At 48.5% G+C, this 15,238-nt stretch overlaps 3 protein-coding genes across 3 annotated transcripts; 2 read left to right on the top strand and 1 right to left on the bottom strand.

The window, feature by feature from the left end:
• The first annotated feature begins 4,448 nt into the window (after positions 1-4,448).
• chsA (chitin synthase class I) lies at positions 4,449-7,586 on the top strand. Its single transcript, XM_032063573.1, has 4 exons — positions 4,449-4,637; positions 4,697-6,340; positions 6,394-6,795; positions 6,845-7,586. Exons 1-4 carry the CDS (start codon positions 4,497-4,499, stop codon positions 7,448-7,450), a joined length of 2,793 nt encoding a protein of 930 aa, XP_031920055.1. The 5' UTR covers positions 4,449-4,496; the 3' UTR covers positions 7,451-7,586.
• Positions 7,587-7,956: 370 nt separating this feature from the next.
• BDV38DRAFT_277054 (vitamin H transporter) lies at positions 7,957-9,550 on the top strand (the record flags this gene model as incomplete). Its single annotated transcript, XM_032058399.1, has 5 exons — positions 7,957-8,066; positions 8,120-8,318; positions 8,429-8,738; positions 8,806-9,136; positions 9,232-9,550. 5 exons carry the CDS (start codon positions 7,957-7,959, stop codon positions 9,548-9,550), a joined length of 1,269 nt encoding a protein of 422 aa, XP_031920054.1.
• A 773-nt stretch (positions 9,551-10,323) lies between these two features.
• On the bottom strand, positions 10,324-12,417 carry BDV38DRAFT_267080 (putative AMP-binding enzyme; the record flags this gene model as incomplete). Its single annotated transcript, XM_032056520.1, has 6 exons — positions 10,324-10,451; positions 10,530-10,815; positions 10,891-11,937; positions 11,990-12,025; positions 12,104-12,251; positions 12,314-12,417. The coding sequence occupies 6 exons, from the start codon at positions 12,415-12,417 to the stop codon at positions 10,324-10,326; spliced, it is 1,749 nt and encodes a 582-aa protein (XP_031920053.1).
• Positions 12,418-15,238: the final 2,821 nt, after the last annotated feature.

Genomic DNA, 15,238 nt, shown 5'->3' with positions numbered 1-15,238 from the left:
GTTTCTTTGAACTCGCGGATATTCTATTTTGGTAATACTTTCCTTTTGTTTGACTACTTGATCAGTCTAACTCATCAAGATGACCGTATATCACGCCCGGGCCATTCTGTGTCATGCTAGATATGCAATTCATCCTAATGAGAGTTCAGTGGTACTACTTAGATTAAGTCACGATCTACTTCATGAGAGATTCCACCCCGCTACCTCATATTGGCTGTTAGGATTAGAAAACAATCACGGCTGAAATCCATATATTAAGGTTCCAGACTGTCGCATCACCTTGATTGTCTGAACGAACGAATATCCAAGACAAAGAAACGGATACCGTTCAGGATACTCCGTACAGACCAACCGATTGCTGCGTTTAGACAGTAGAACCCAAGACACGGACGCATTGATCAACCACAACCTCACACAAAGATCCCGAACGTGCAGAGAAGAAATGAATCCATGATTCTCGTAGGCTTGATCAAGTCTGGGGTGGAATGGAGTGGAAGTAATCTGAGAAGGTCACAAATGGCTAACCCGTGCCCTAACACGGTTCCTGAGGCCAGACTGCCGGGCACCAAACCTTAATTCGGGGTCTGTTCCTGACTAGTCAACCTATTTCACTCGTGATGCCTTAATAAAGACTTCGAGTGGTCCTCATCGGGCACTCAAACTCAAATAAAGACAAAAACAGTCTATATAGTGATCGACAGGCACCGCACTCTGTACACGGAGCCACGTTGGCATTGGGCTGTTCAAAAACAGGGAATGTGAGACGAAGACTGGCGCCCACTGCGGCTGTCAAAGGTGTGTTTGGCTAAAAGATCCAATAGTAATGTTACGATACGCGGGAAAGACCAGTTAAACAAAAGCCGAAGTATCTATAAAAAGTAAACTATTCATGCCATGTCACTCAAGCACTACTGTTCAGGCAGTGAGGTAACTCCTAGAGTCCTTGGGGGACTGTCGAGGTACTATTCTGCCACGAGAACTCCGTAAACAGGGCCGATAGGTGCCCTTGTACGCATTAACTGGATTTTGTGTAGCATTATCACAGCTCATTCAATTCGAGACGTATATACTCACACCAAGGCTTTTCATCGTATAAGCACCGACCAAAAGACCCCGTGCATTTTGTAGCGAGGATTTGTATTTCACCAATCCAGCAGGGACAAATCTTAGAAATGGGCCTAGAAATTATTTCCCAATCTGTGCCTCCCGACGAGAGACCCTTGAAAAGGGATTAATGGCGTATCTGTCTTTGTTTTGCCATGTGTGGAGAATCTGGCGATGATACTCTTTCAAACCGTGCCATCCACGGCCGATATCACTGCCACGTTCCTCGAAAAAGAGCGTGGGGGTCGATTTTCTGAATCGATGGGACCAGTTTAATTAAACCCGTGCCCTGATAACCCTGGGACCCAAAAGACCGAGTTATTTGATAATTAATTCATATAACCTGTCTCCGCTAATTACAAAGAGCCCGGGGTGGGAACGCTTGAACAGCGGGGCTAAATATATTAGGCTAGAGAACGTGCCTGAATCGTTGCATCATAACCAAACGAATTATTGCCAATTGTTGGTTCCTTGGACCTTCGTCTTTCCAATGGCAAAGAGTCTCCAGTTGCAATGGTCGAGCTGCGAGTCTAGCTTCATTAGGAATACTACTGCATCTTCGGTAGTGGGCATTCGAGCCGTTGTTTCTTGAATCCTGGCAGCAAAGAGTGCCCTGCTGCTACTATATCATGCCGCAGAGGCTCAGCATGATTGGTAGGTACGCTTTTCAAGGATATATCAATCCCTAGGGTACTCATACTCATACTCTCTTTGTAGATCATGGTGTGACCGTAAACGGTGATCTACTTCATTACCTACTATAGCTCTAACGATCTAACCGACTAGGCAATATAATAGTTCATGGCAATGACTAGAGCATCAAGTCCCACTTCTAATTATGGCTACGTAGCTAGATGTCATGAACTTGGAGCCTGTCTGCCACGTTGTATCTGGCATTCGATGAGTGTGTTGTACTCTTTGCAGTAGGATACTTCAGAGTTGCCCATCAACACCGAGCCTCAGGGTAAGTGCACATGTCTTCTCCATCATCTTCTAAAACATTGCCGTTAGTCATGGCTACTTTAAACACTTATTCCCTACCTGACGCATATCCGTAATGAGAGGTATGTACCTAAACAACATTTGTTGATGAGTTTGATAAGGCTGCACTGGTACTATTTGAAACTATTATCAGACTAATTTTGCTTATATCTATGAAGGCCATATGCAATTACTGCACCTTACATGGCCCCAGCAGGGAGATTTTCTCTGTCCTGTGCTACTACTAGGCATAGGTTAAACTTCCCAGTTATTAGTTGCTCTGAGTGGTATCTTCTTTGTGATATGGACATTACGCTGACCAGTCTGCTTCTGATTACCCTCCATGCCACGAACCCTGTCCTTGTGTCCGATCCCTACCCAATTGACGTTAAAAAAAACGAGAGCCAAATCGCAGGAGGGACATAAAAGATGAACCGTGTCGACCATCTCAACGTCTGGGAATCTGTTGGTCAGTATTTACCAGGATATTGAAGATCAGGGATAGTCTCATACACCCTCTCGGAGCGTATGCAACCGCGCCGTCCAGCAACATGAAGGTATAGTGCTTACGGGCTCAGTCGAGGTTGACAAGTATCAACCCAACAAATCAGCCAGAGGCAAAGCAACTATACAAGGTTACCGCCTATTACATTGGGCCTATTCTGCCTAGCTTACTCCATAGAGATGGTCTAGTGTACTACGACTCAATGTTATTCGCCCTTGGTCTAGGCGGTGGGAGAGCGAGCTTATGTCATGTGACATCTCACGTAATATGATGAGTTGTTGAGACTTCAAAATAGGAGCAATAAAATCCTGGTTAGAGAAATATATGTATTTAGTACTTATTCTCTCTGGCTCTTGATCGAGAGATAATCTGATTCAAAAGCTTGGGGTTGCTTGGGGGGAGTATAAGCTACCGGCAGATGCTTCCCGTCGGCCCATTGCTGATACTATGACGTTAGTCGGATTAGAATACATACACTAGCGCATGTCTATAGTTAGAGAGCATACGTGAAGGCAACGGAATATTCCTGCCTTGCCAACCCTTTGGCAGGGCTGAAGAATGTACTTTCTTTTAGGCTACCAGGAAAAAGTTCCTATAAAAAGAACTGACAAACATAATACCTTTTTTTCCAATGACGCTCCCAAGGAACCGCCACGGCAGTGTGGCTGTGGACGAGATGTTGTTGGCCCAGTGATGGGGAGTGGAGACACGACCCAATGGGCCAGTGCAACTCTACTAAAGGTACAGAGGACTCCGTACAGATCCACGGGCTCCAAGGTTGTCAGGGTTTGGGTTTCAAAAGAGATTTAACCCTTCCTTTTTTTTTAATCCGAGAAAAGGTTCTATTGATAATTCTCCGACGTGTAGAGAAAGAGATATTCTCCCACTTATCGAGAGGGAAATCATCGATATAAGAAATAACAACAACCATCGAGAAGAATCCGAAAAAGGTTACCCCGTATGGTAAGTACCGTAACATAAATCCTCCCGCCCAATCGGCTGGGGGCCCCACTGTGGTTTTTTTTGTTTTGTTATGTTTCCACATGACTTCACGATCGTCGGCTGAAAAGGGAAATCTCATTCGTACCTCATTCAACTTGGTCCTTTAGTCAGATCCTCCCCATGAACTAACTAATTAGTTCGCTATCTTTGTCCACGAATCTCTTCCGCTGATCGCTCGGTTCCTTGGTCAACAAACGTAAACCCCGCCAAGACCATTTATGCCTCGCGCGCTTCGCTTTTGCTTTTGCTTGGGAAAGAAAAAGTGGCGCGGCTGCTTCCCAGGCACTCGTCAAAAGAAAACGCTGCCTCTCATTCAATCTTCTTCTTTAACCTCGCTATTTCGTCGTGCTTCACGTTTCACCGATCAATCTCACATCGGTTGACAACGAATCAACGGTACCCACCTTTTATCTCGTCAACCGCCTATCACTTTCCTGTGAAACTTCCGCCGAGAAACCGACCTGGGAACCATTAAAAGTGAATTGAGAGCATTCCACCCGCGCTCCTGGCGCAATCTCTCTCCGCAACTCCCCTGCTCGAGGAATCCTCGCCGATTGGAACGATTGTTAACCCGAAACACGATCGTCCATCATGTCGTACAATCGCCTGGGTGAGTATATTTCCCATTGCGTATGGTTTCCCTTGTTAAAGCTGTTCTGATTGCGTTGCTGTGGGCTGTCGCACCGAGACCCGTTCTCCGCATTCATTTCCTTTCTGAAACTTGTGAACATTGGGGGAGGAATGTCTATAGCCTCGGCGCGCAAGCTGACAGCATCCTTTTTTCGTCCTTTGTTGTTTTCACTCTCTTTTTGTTTCCGCCTGCGCTCGCTATCGCTGGACTCCTGTACACTGACGCCCTAGTCCAGGAGAATCATATGGGGAGGACGACCATAGTCACTCTCCCATGATGAACCCCCATCAAATGCACAATCGGTCTCCGTCACCGGGTCGGCCTTTGAATGCCTACCAGCTCTCGGATGTTTCGTATGGGCCACAGGAGCGTCTTCATATGCCGTCGAGTGATTTGCTGGCCGAGCAGCCAACGGTGAGTATCTCGGATTAACATATACCATGGTATTGATTCTGACAAACTTGGGTAAACAGTATTCGGTAGAACGATTGCCTAACTCGTACGGCCATAACGAAGCCTATGAACAGCGCCAACCGCAGGCTTACCCTGGATATGAATATTCGGTGGATCCCGAGGCACATCACGACGCCTACTATACTCAACCTTACCAACCTACAGCGACGCCACAAGATGATTACGACTTGGGACAATACCCTGAACACCAGAACCAGCACTCGTATAGTGATGATCGCATCCCCATGCTCCAACAGGACAATCCCTTCGGGCCGGATCCCTACAGTGATGAATACCAGGTGGAAGAGCCGGCGGACGGCCATACCCCAAGCCCGGCACCTATCCGACGGTGGAAAACGGTCAAAGAAGTGCAATTGTTTAACGGTAATCTCGTTCTAGATTGTCCCATCGCACCCAAACTTCTTAGCCAGGTTCCTCATGCTGAGCCTCCGGGCCGCGATGAGTTCACACATATGCGTTATTCCGCCGCAACATGTGACCCCAACGACTTCTTTGAAGAGCGCTTCACTCTGCGCCAGAAACTGTTCGCCAAGCCCCGTCATACCGAACTCTTCATCGTGGTAACGATGTATAACGAAGATGACTTTCTTTTCGCGCGGACGTTGATTGGTGTATTCAAAAACATTGAGTATATGTGTTCCAGGACGCAGAGCAAGACATGGGGCAAGGACGCATGGAAGAAGATCGTGGTTTGCGTCATCAGCGACGGTCGTGCGAAAATCAACCCGCGAACCCGTGCGGTGTTGGCCGCTTTGGGAGTCTACCAGGACGGAATTGCGAAGCAGCAAGTTAACGGCAAGGACGTGACAGCACACATCTACGAGTACACCACTCAGATAGCTCTCGAGCTGAAGGGAACCCAGGTCCAAATCAAGGGACGCTCGGCCGTTCCCGTCCAGATGATTTTCTGTCTGAAGGAAAAGAACCAGAAGAAGATCAACTCCCACCGCTGGTTCTTCCAGGCATTTGGCCGGGTACTGGACCCTAATATTTGTGTCCTTCTCGATGCTGGAACGAAGCCCGGCAAGGACTCCATTTATCGTCTCTGGAAGGCATTCGATGTGGAGCCGATGTGTGGAGGGGCTTGTGGTGAAATCAAAGTCATGCTCTCGCATGGAAAGAAACTGCTCAACCCCCTGGTTGCTGGTCAGAACTTCGAGTATAAACTGAGCAATATCCTTGACAAACCGATGGAGTCCGCGTTTGGGTTTATTAGTGTGCTTCCTGGTGCATTTTCTGCGTACCGATATGTCGCATTGCAGAACGATAAGAACGGCCAAGGTCCGTTGGAGCGGTATTTCCTCGGTGAAAAGATGCATGGTGCCAATGCCGGTATTTTCACGGCCAATATGTACCTGGCTGAGGATCGCATTCTGTGTTTCGAAATTGTCACCAAGCGTAAATGTCGCTGGCTACTGCAATACGTGAAGTCTTCTACTGGCGAGACCGATGTTCCGGATCGGATGGCGGAGTTCATTCTTCAGCGCCGTCGGTGGCTGAACGGCAGTTTCTTCGCTGCAGTGTATGCGATCGCCCATTTCTATCAGATCTGGAGAAGCGACCATTCGGCTATTCGGAAATTCGCGTTACTCATCGAGTTTTTCTATCAAACCATCAACATGCTGTTCGCTTGGTTTGGCATTGTAAGCACCATCCTACCTTCCACCGGCCACATTCACACTAACTTTCATTGCAGGGTAATTTCTTCTTGGTTTTCCACATTCTTACGACATATCTCGGTCAGAAAGATCTCCTCGGCACCACCGGTAGAGTGCTTGGTGTCGTTTTCGAGTGGCTTTACCTCGCAACATTGGTAACGTGCTTCGTTTTAGCCCTAGGCAATCGCCCGGGCGGATCCAACAAGTTCTACATGACCATGGTCTATTTTTGGATTGGTATTATGATTTACTTAGCATTTGCCTGCATTTTCGTCACGGTGAGATCTATCCAGACGGAGGTGCAACAGAGTGGCTTTACTTTCACAGACCTGTTCACCAACTCGACTTTCTTCACGATCATTGTGTCCTTGGGCTCAACGTATGTCATGTGGTTTGTCGCATCGATTATTTTCTTTGACCCCTGGCATATGTTCACCAGCGTAAGTCCCCTTAGTCTGATTCTCCAGTTGATATCTCTAACCCGGACAGTTCATCCAATATATCTTGCTCACTCCGACGTATATCAACGTGTTGAACATCTACGCGTTTTGCAATACTCACGATATCACATGGGGTACCAAGGGTGACGACAAGGCGGAAAAGCTGCCCTCCGCGAACCTGAAGCCTGGCGGCAAGGTGGACGTCGACATTCCGCAGGATGATGGCGATCTGAACGCCCAATACGACTCGGAGTTGGCCAAGTTTGCGGAGAAGCCACCCAAGGAAGTGCAGGTCATCTCGGAAGAAGAACGACAGGCCGATTACTACAAGGGATTTCGAAGTGCGGTCGTGCTGGCCTGGGTGTTTTGCAACTTCGCTCTGGGGGCCGTCGTGCTCAGCGCAGCTGGCTTGGACCGCTTCGATGAGAATGAGAAGACCAATGAAGGTTCGAACAAGCGATCTCAGATCTACATGGCAGTCGTCCTCTGGAGTGTTGCGGGATTGTCTATCTTCAAGTTTATCGGAGCACTGTGGTATTTGGTTGTGCGAATGGTAAGTTTATCCCTGATCAATGGCTTGGACATGACTAACGGAGTTTCTTTGTTCCCAGTTCCGTGGCGCTTAATTATGGTCAATGTTTCTCTATGCGAATGATGCTTTTTGGCTACCACTGCAGGATCATGTGGTACTATAAATGACGATGATGTCTCATGACGCCAATTCATGGCCCACATACCCTCGTGGCTATATGATATTGATGAATTTTGTCTGCAGCTGGGCTTTGTATGTCACAAATGAGGACATAATGTATTATGTAGATACGAGGACTTCTTCCTTAGAATCATCCACAATGTAAACTATAGATTGGAAGATGAGGACCCGCTTTGCTCCAGAGGCCCAAGTGATTGGAAGCTCTCCAGATAGCCATGGAATTAGTGCATGAATGTAATGATAAGGTTCTTCATGACGCTATTCAGGCAAATCCCGCTACCTTGTTGAACTCCGGCCCTCAAGGTACGTGGTATATCTTGCATCATGCCCGGAAGGTCCTCACTCGCGCATCCCGCTTTTTACAGTGGACCCTAACCTTAAAAGATCACCCAAAATCTAGAATCAATGGGAGGTTTCCTCATCTCACGTACCTACTATTGTAAATCACCATGCTTATCTCTCAAACTAAACCCGGGCCGAACTATTCGGAGCGGGAACCCAACAGTGACACCGAGACGTTATGGAATGTCGCCGTGTCGGAGCACAAGACTCGGAGAAAGTCAGTACCAATTGAACTTCTTCAGAGATACGGCGATTATTAACTCTTTCTAGAATTGATCTCTCAGTCCTCCCCCTCTTGCTACTCGGCATGACGGTGTTCCAACTGGATCGCATGAACATCGCCAGTGCCCTAACCGGCGGGTTTGGCAAGGATATACACATCGACCAGAGCACAGTCAATCTAGGGAACCAATTGATGTTTCTAGGTATCATTGTGCTGGAAATTCCTTCCAATATCGTTCTGCAGAAAGTAAGTCGTCACTTGCTGCCAACAACATTCATCATACGGCGCCTTCATTCAAGACCACAACGTATATATACTTCCCTGACCGGGCACAATGACTTAATCACAAAATACAGATCGGCCCCGATAAATGGATCCCCGCGCAAGTCCTCGCATTTGGAACCATCGCAACTTTCCAGGTTTTCCTGCGCAATCGAACAGGCTTCCTAGTCGTGCGGAGTCTGCTCGGGCTCGCCGAAGCAGGATACATCCCGGCTTCCCTATACACACTATCAACATGGTACGAGAACACCGAGCTCGCAAAACGAATCGGCATCTTTTTCTTCGGAATGTTCGGTGGAAACGCCATCTCGCCTCTTATAGGGGCGGCAATCTTGAAATTAGATGGGAAACACGGCCTGAAGGGCTGGCAGTGGATCTTCCTAGGTAATGTCCTTTCCATCAATAATCACACCATATAACCCGAATCTAACCTATCAACTAATATACACAGTCGAGGGCATCTTCACCATCACTACAGCAATTCTTATCCTGCTACTTCTGCCCCAAAGCCCCTCAAACCCGAGACCATATCTCCTAGACCGCGGCGTGATATCCTTTTCCCCGGAAGATAGAGATATCCTCCACATTCGAACCTCCCAAAGGGAAGAAGAAGGAAAAGGCGAAAGCGAAAATCCCTCCAAAACCGACCACCCCTCCCCAAGATATAAGTCCAACATCAAGAAAGCCCTCTTCAACTACCGCCGCTGGCCCCATTTTCTCCTTGCCCCCTGCGTCTTCTCAACCTGGAGTCCACTAACAACCTACACTCCCACAATCATGATGTGCGTACACTCCTTACCCACCCTTAAACCCACAATAACCCAATAAAAAAAAGAAAAAGAAAAAGACCCCTAACAGAAAGTGAGAAATAAAAAAGGACCCTAGGCTTCACCCGCCTACAATCCAACGCCCTGACCGCAATCGGCGCCACCCTAGCCCTACCCCTCGTCTTCCTCTTCTCCTACATCAGCGACCGCACCACCAAACGCGGCCTAACAGTCATCACCGCAGTAACATGCTATCTGATTGTGTTGATCGTGTGTCGGTGTCTTCTTCCTAGGGTAGAAGGGAAATGGAGTCGATTCGGTATCTGGACTGTGATTAATGCGTTCGCGGTTTGTTATCATCCCGTGCATAATACGTGGTTGCAGCTTAATTGCCATTGTGCGGGGGAGCGGAGTATTGCTATTGCGTAAGTTCTTTTCTTTTTCCTTTTCTTCTCTTTTCTATTTTCTTTTGGGGGTTTAGGGTGTTGAGTTTGTTGGGTTTGGGGTTTGGGCTAATTGAGTGGTGGTGTTGACGTTGTTATTGTTAGGATGTGTAAGTGTGTCTTCTTCTTCTTCTTCTTCTTCTTCTTCTTCTTCGTCTGGTTTATGAGGTGGTTGGTGGGCTATGGGTGTTTTGATAGGTAGGCGACTAATGGATATATGGAACTTAGGGGTCATGGCTTCGAATGCGGGTATGATGGGTGGATCGCAGATTTTTCAGGAGAGGGATTCGCCCTTGTAAGTTCTTGTTTTTGGTTCCTTTTTGTTACTTCTATTATATATTTGTGGATGTATAGACTGATGTTTCGGGTCTTGATGTTTGTAGGTATCTTACTGGTCTTGTGATTATGATTGCGTTGGTGGCTGGGGCGTTAGTGTTGGCGATTGGGCAGGAGGTTATTTATCTGAGGTTGAATGCAAGGGCTAGGAGGATGGGGAAAGGTGAGGTTTATGTTTCATGATTTTCATATATTATATCGGATCTAGATCTAGAGTTGGGCTGGTAAAAGCGGGTGTTCCAGGAGTTCAATAAGGTATTGGATGGTTTCTTTAGGGCTACCTACACGTGGACATCGATAAGTCTTGTGTAGAAGACAAATAGATTTTTTATCTTTAGTCTAGATTGGTTAATTCTCCGCTTGAGCTGGCTACTTCTAGAATTTGAGTTCGATTGTCTGTCTGTATGTCCCATTACTACTTACTTAGCTCAACGAGTTCCTTTCCTTGAGGATTTTGATAGCATCCTCCTTCAGCTTGAACTTCTGGATCTTTCCGCTGGCAGTCTTGGGGAAGATTGTCGAGGGGTCCAGATTGAAAACATACTTCGGGACTGTAAAAGCAAGGAAAGTTAGTTCTATAGGCGCTTGGTCTCGTAAATGGAAGTAATCTACTGAAGCTGAGGGCTTACCAAGGTGATTGCTCAACCGCCCCCGAACCCATTCCCGGATATTCTCTTCAGTCAGAGGCGCAGCCTCATCCTGGTGTTCCCTGGGAATGATGAAAGCCGCCACGACCTCTCCGTACTTTTCATCAGGCACACCGACAACCGACACATCCAAAACACCAGGGTACGTCAATACACAGTTTTCGATCTCAAGTGGGTGGATGTTTTCTCCGCCACGGATAATGAGGTCTTTGATTCGACCAGTAATCGTCACATACCCGTCTGGGGATATGGTCGCTTCATCGCCGGACTGTGCTGATTGTTAGCCGGCTAGAATCTATGGAAATGGATTCTGTGGGTTAGAGGGGACCAGAAGATAACATACATGCATCCAGACCTTCCCCTGATCATCGGCAATCATCGATTCCGCAGTGCGTTGCGGGTCGCCCCAGTACCCTTTCATCAAGAGGTAACCGCTCACCGCCAGTTCACCGGGCACACCGACGGGGAGAATCTGGCTCCGATTGGCAGGGTTCACGATCTTCGCTTCAACATGCGGCATGAGTCTGCCGACAGTGTTGATGCGCTTGTCGATCGGGTCGTCCGTGGTCGTCATGGCGGAGACGGGGCTCGTTTCTGTCATGCCATAGCAGATGGTCAACTCGGTCAGGTTTAAGACCTGATGTAGTCTCTCCATGAGGGCAGCCGGCACGCTACTTCCGGCGGCGATGCCTGTTCTCAGATGGCCGAATCCTTCGTTTGGCACTTCGCCATCGTCGATCAGGGTGAGTTCTTCGATGAACATTGTCGGGACGCCGTAAAGCGCGGTGCACCTCTCCTCTTGGACGGCTGTGAGCGCTGCCCGGGCATTGAATGATTCGGTGGGGAACACGACGGCCGAACCGTGCGTTGCCGTGGCCATGTATCCTAGCACGGAGCCGAAGCAATGGAACAGCGGTGGAGGACAGCAGACGATATCCTCCGGGGTGAGGCGCATGCGGTCGCCGATCTGGGCGCCGTTGTTGAGAACCGAGCGATGGGTCAGACATGCTGCTTTGGGCATGGCGGTGGTACCGGAGGTGAATTGGATGTTCACGACGTCATGAGGTGATAGGTCTCGGTGTGGCAATGCAGCTTCATCTGCCTTTGCGCCGGATATCACCGAGGAATATTTCGTCAACGATTTGTAATCGGAGATGTCAACTCGGCCGGAGGAGTTGTCGACCATGATGATATGCTTCAGGGAGGGCACGAGTGCGGACTCCAGTTTTGATTTGTGAAGGTCTTGAACCAGGTGTTGTAAGATTGGGATATTGCTCCGGGGCTCTTTTCGCGGCAGATTAGACTCGGTGCTGACAATCATATGTGTAGCCGCTAGGTGATTTAATGCCGAGACCACTTGAGCTGCGTTGAATGATGGGTTGATTGGGACCTGGGAAGCGCGGTTAGAATTCCACTCTGGGGTGTTGGTGATGGACACTCACGAGGATGGCTCCGAGTTTAAACAACGCATAAGTCGCCTGCCGCACAATGGACGTGAGTTATCTTGGTAATGATAAGGAGCGTCATTGGCGCCGGGAATTGGACTTATAGCATACAATGGAGAATTCCATGGAGTTTCCGAGCATCACTCCCACACGGTCGCCTGTGCGCACGCCTACAGACTCCAGGCCCCGTGCGAGGGCGTTGCTTTTCGCATCGAGGCCGGCATACGTTACTCGGTCATTTTGATGCTTGCAGATGACACTAATATCGAGTTAGTGTCCATCTCAGGACAAGATGGTTTTGCAGCGGATGAGGAGACAGACGCTGTTCGGTCACCATATGAGCTAACGATTTGAGCGAAATGGTCCCCAATGGTGGATTCAAGCAATGGGGGCTTATGGTAAGAACAAGAAATTGTTAGCCTCATGCGCTCTAGACACTCGACACGTAGCACAAGGGTACCTCTAGCGGACCACGAGCATAGCTCTGGGTCAGCAAACCTCGCCGCCACGGGGGCAGTGCTTGCAAGGTCTTGGACCAGTGCCTGGCGCTGCGAGGTGTCCCTGGGGAAACAACACTCGGGCGACAGGCGAATGGGACACACTTTTTGAGAACAATCATCGCAGACACATCACTTGTGGTACCAAAAAGCAGTCGTTGGAGTCGTTCGTTTTGAATGGGTCGCGGGCTAGAGCAGTCACCCCCTTGCGTACCGGTTGCAGTAAATGATCACCAAATAGTTGCGATTAGGGCCAATTGATTATACCTGGACCATCGCAGCGGTTGATTGCTTGTAGGACAGGTGCACAGGACAGCTCTTATATGGGGCAGAGAAAAACAAATGACGAAGGAAAGATGGTGGCGGACTTTCAGCTTTCCCCCTCACATGAAGTCAATCATGCATGTTGCTACCTTTTTTATGCGGGGTTCGGCCCCATCATCGTGACCGCGGATTGCCGAGAACCTGTGGATTTGACTAATAGCGTACCTGACTTGCCAACGTAGCTTCTTCAAATGCTACGGTGGATCTACGCTAAATTGTTAGGGCAGGTTCTTGATTCAAATGGTCTGGCCAGTTGAGACTCATCCGGAAGGGCCCTGGTGGAGTAGCCACATTCTCCACGTTTCGTCTCCATTGTCACCAAAACAGCAGGATTGCTCAACACGTACGCATGTTTTCTTGATCTTCCGTCTTCTCAGACACTTGCTTCACTATTATCCTTCATATACTATCATTATTCCGTAATGTGCCTGACTGCCGCGGCTACTTTGCAATGTGATGACAAAATCAAGGTTAGGGTTAACGTTGGCCGAGGTTAAGATATATGTTGCCAGGGGGAAAAACACGCCGGAGAAGCTTGGTCGTCGCACTAGTTTGAACTTTGAATATCTCCATCAAATTGGGTCAAGCAATAATCTAAGTTCGCAGCTCTGTACAAATTATGTAATTATCTCAGCGAGCCCTGCAAAAGTAGAACCGGAGCGAATTCCTACGTATACATTTGTTGTTGACCAAAGACGGCGGAACACTGAACCAAGTCACGAGAATCAACTCATCATGATTTAACACCCATGACTCTTTCGGGGAAGGGACCACTTTGAGGGAGGGCCCCTTCATGAAGAGAGAAGAGAGAGAGGGGGGGATCACTTTAACAATATCTACTGGGGATAGTCTTCCATCTCTTTGGCCAGCCAATGGTCATTCTCAAGCATTTGATACTCTGCAGCCCCTTTGATATCTGAAACCTCATGCAAGCCACCATGCAGTGTACAGTCCCGTCATTCCACTGACAGTCTGTCAATCATCAGTAGGAGGTCTGGACAACCAATGATATAAGCCAGTTAATCGCGATGATAGCCCGTTGCGTCCGAGGGGCCGTTTGTTAGTTGCCGTACTAATGTCGGCTTCAGCCTTGCGGCACAGTGACTTTGCATGTCTAGTCACTGGTGCTATACCCAACAGAGCATAATAACAGCAGCTCATCTATGCTGAGGTTGAACAAACACGGGGCTGTGCAGCTAGTGACAGATAATTATAACTCCCTCGTTGTTACACCTTTCTTTAGCTCAAGGCACTAAGGGCGGGGGCGACGGTCCGCTCACACATGGAGTACTATGCATTAAAGGGGTATATGACAATGGGTAGTATATATGGTACCCTGCAAGATGGAGTGTGTTCTGTTTTATTTGTATTTCTTCGCCAGAAAAGCTGGTATACAGTATAGAAAGCGCCGACAGGGACGGCTTATTCTTCCGATCAGATAAGATGAGCTCGTTCAGGACCCTTGGCCTATTGGCTCTCTTGACTCCCTTTAGCGTTGCGCGAGGGGCCAACTTAGCCCTCGATCAACATTCCCAAGCCTTGGAATTCCCAAAGCCCCGACGGCTTTCTGCGGCCAGTCTGCCCCCAAGTCTCAAGGTGAGAGAAATCGAAACGGTCGCTTTCAAGAGAGAAGCAAGTTTCGACTTTATACACGAGGTTCCAGAAGGGGACACGGAATATGTCTTCGCCACTACCCTCAATGTGGCATCTCAACACCCAATTCTTGCCCTTGAGGCTTTAGACGCCGACATAGAAGATATGACATGCTCAGATGCAAAGATTCAGCTGTCCATTGGCTCGCCTACTCGGGCCAAAGCCCTAAAGCAGGAGCTTGAGGCTGCGTCCGATTTTGTAGTCGTCACTTCTCATGAAGGTTGCGACTTGGAAGGGGAAAGGTCCATCCACCGGTAAGTGTCTGACCACGGAGCCGCGACTAAGCCCATCTCATACTGCATATAGTGTGACGAAGGCGACTGTCGATCTGGCCCGTCAAGTATTCACCCTGGAGAAAGTCAAATGCGACTGGCACGATGCAAGCCATTCCACTAGCGTGTCTTTCTCCCACAGGCACCGATCAAGCATTCAGAAACGTACATATACCGTGCATCAGAAACGACAGCAAGAGCCAACGAGTGCACCGACAACCACAAGGGTAGTAGGGGAAGGCTCTGCACCTTCCGTATCGTTTCCAGCGGCTCCCACTGCAACAACGGGACTACCTTCGAGTGTGACAAAATCGCTCGACAAGCACTATATTGACCAGAAAATATTTCCGCCAGATACTCCTGCCGCTGACATGTTCATGTAGGTCTTATAAGCGCAAATGTATGTAATATTCACGGGGCTAACGATCTTAGACCGCAAGGAGTAACCGTGACCTGCAAAAACTGCACGCTCCAGGGTGATATTGAGATAACACGAGGCT

Source organism: Aspergillus pseudotamarii (assembly GCF_009193445.1).
Source record: "Aspergillus pseudotamarii strain CBS 117625 unplaced genomic scaffold BDV38scaffold_1, whole genome shotgun sequence".
Taxonomy (NCBI): Eukaryota; Fungi; Ascomycota; class Eurotiomycetes; order Eurotiales; family Aspergillaceae; genus Aspergillus; species Aspergillus pseudotamarii.
This window is presented reverse-complemented; position numbering and strand designations above follow the sequence as displayed.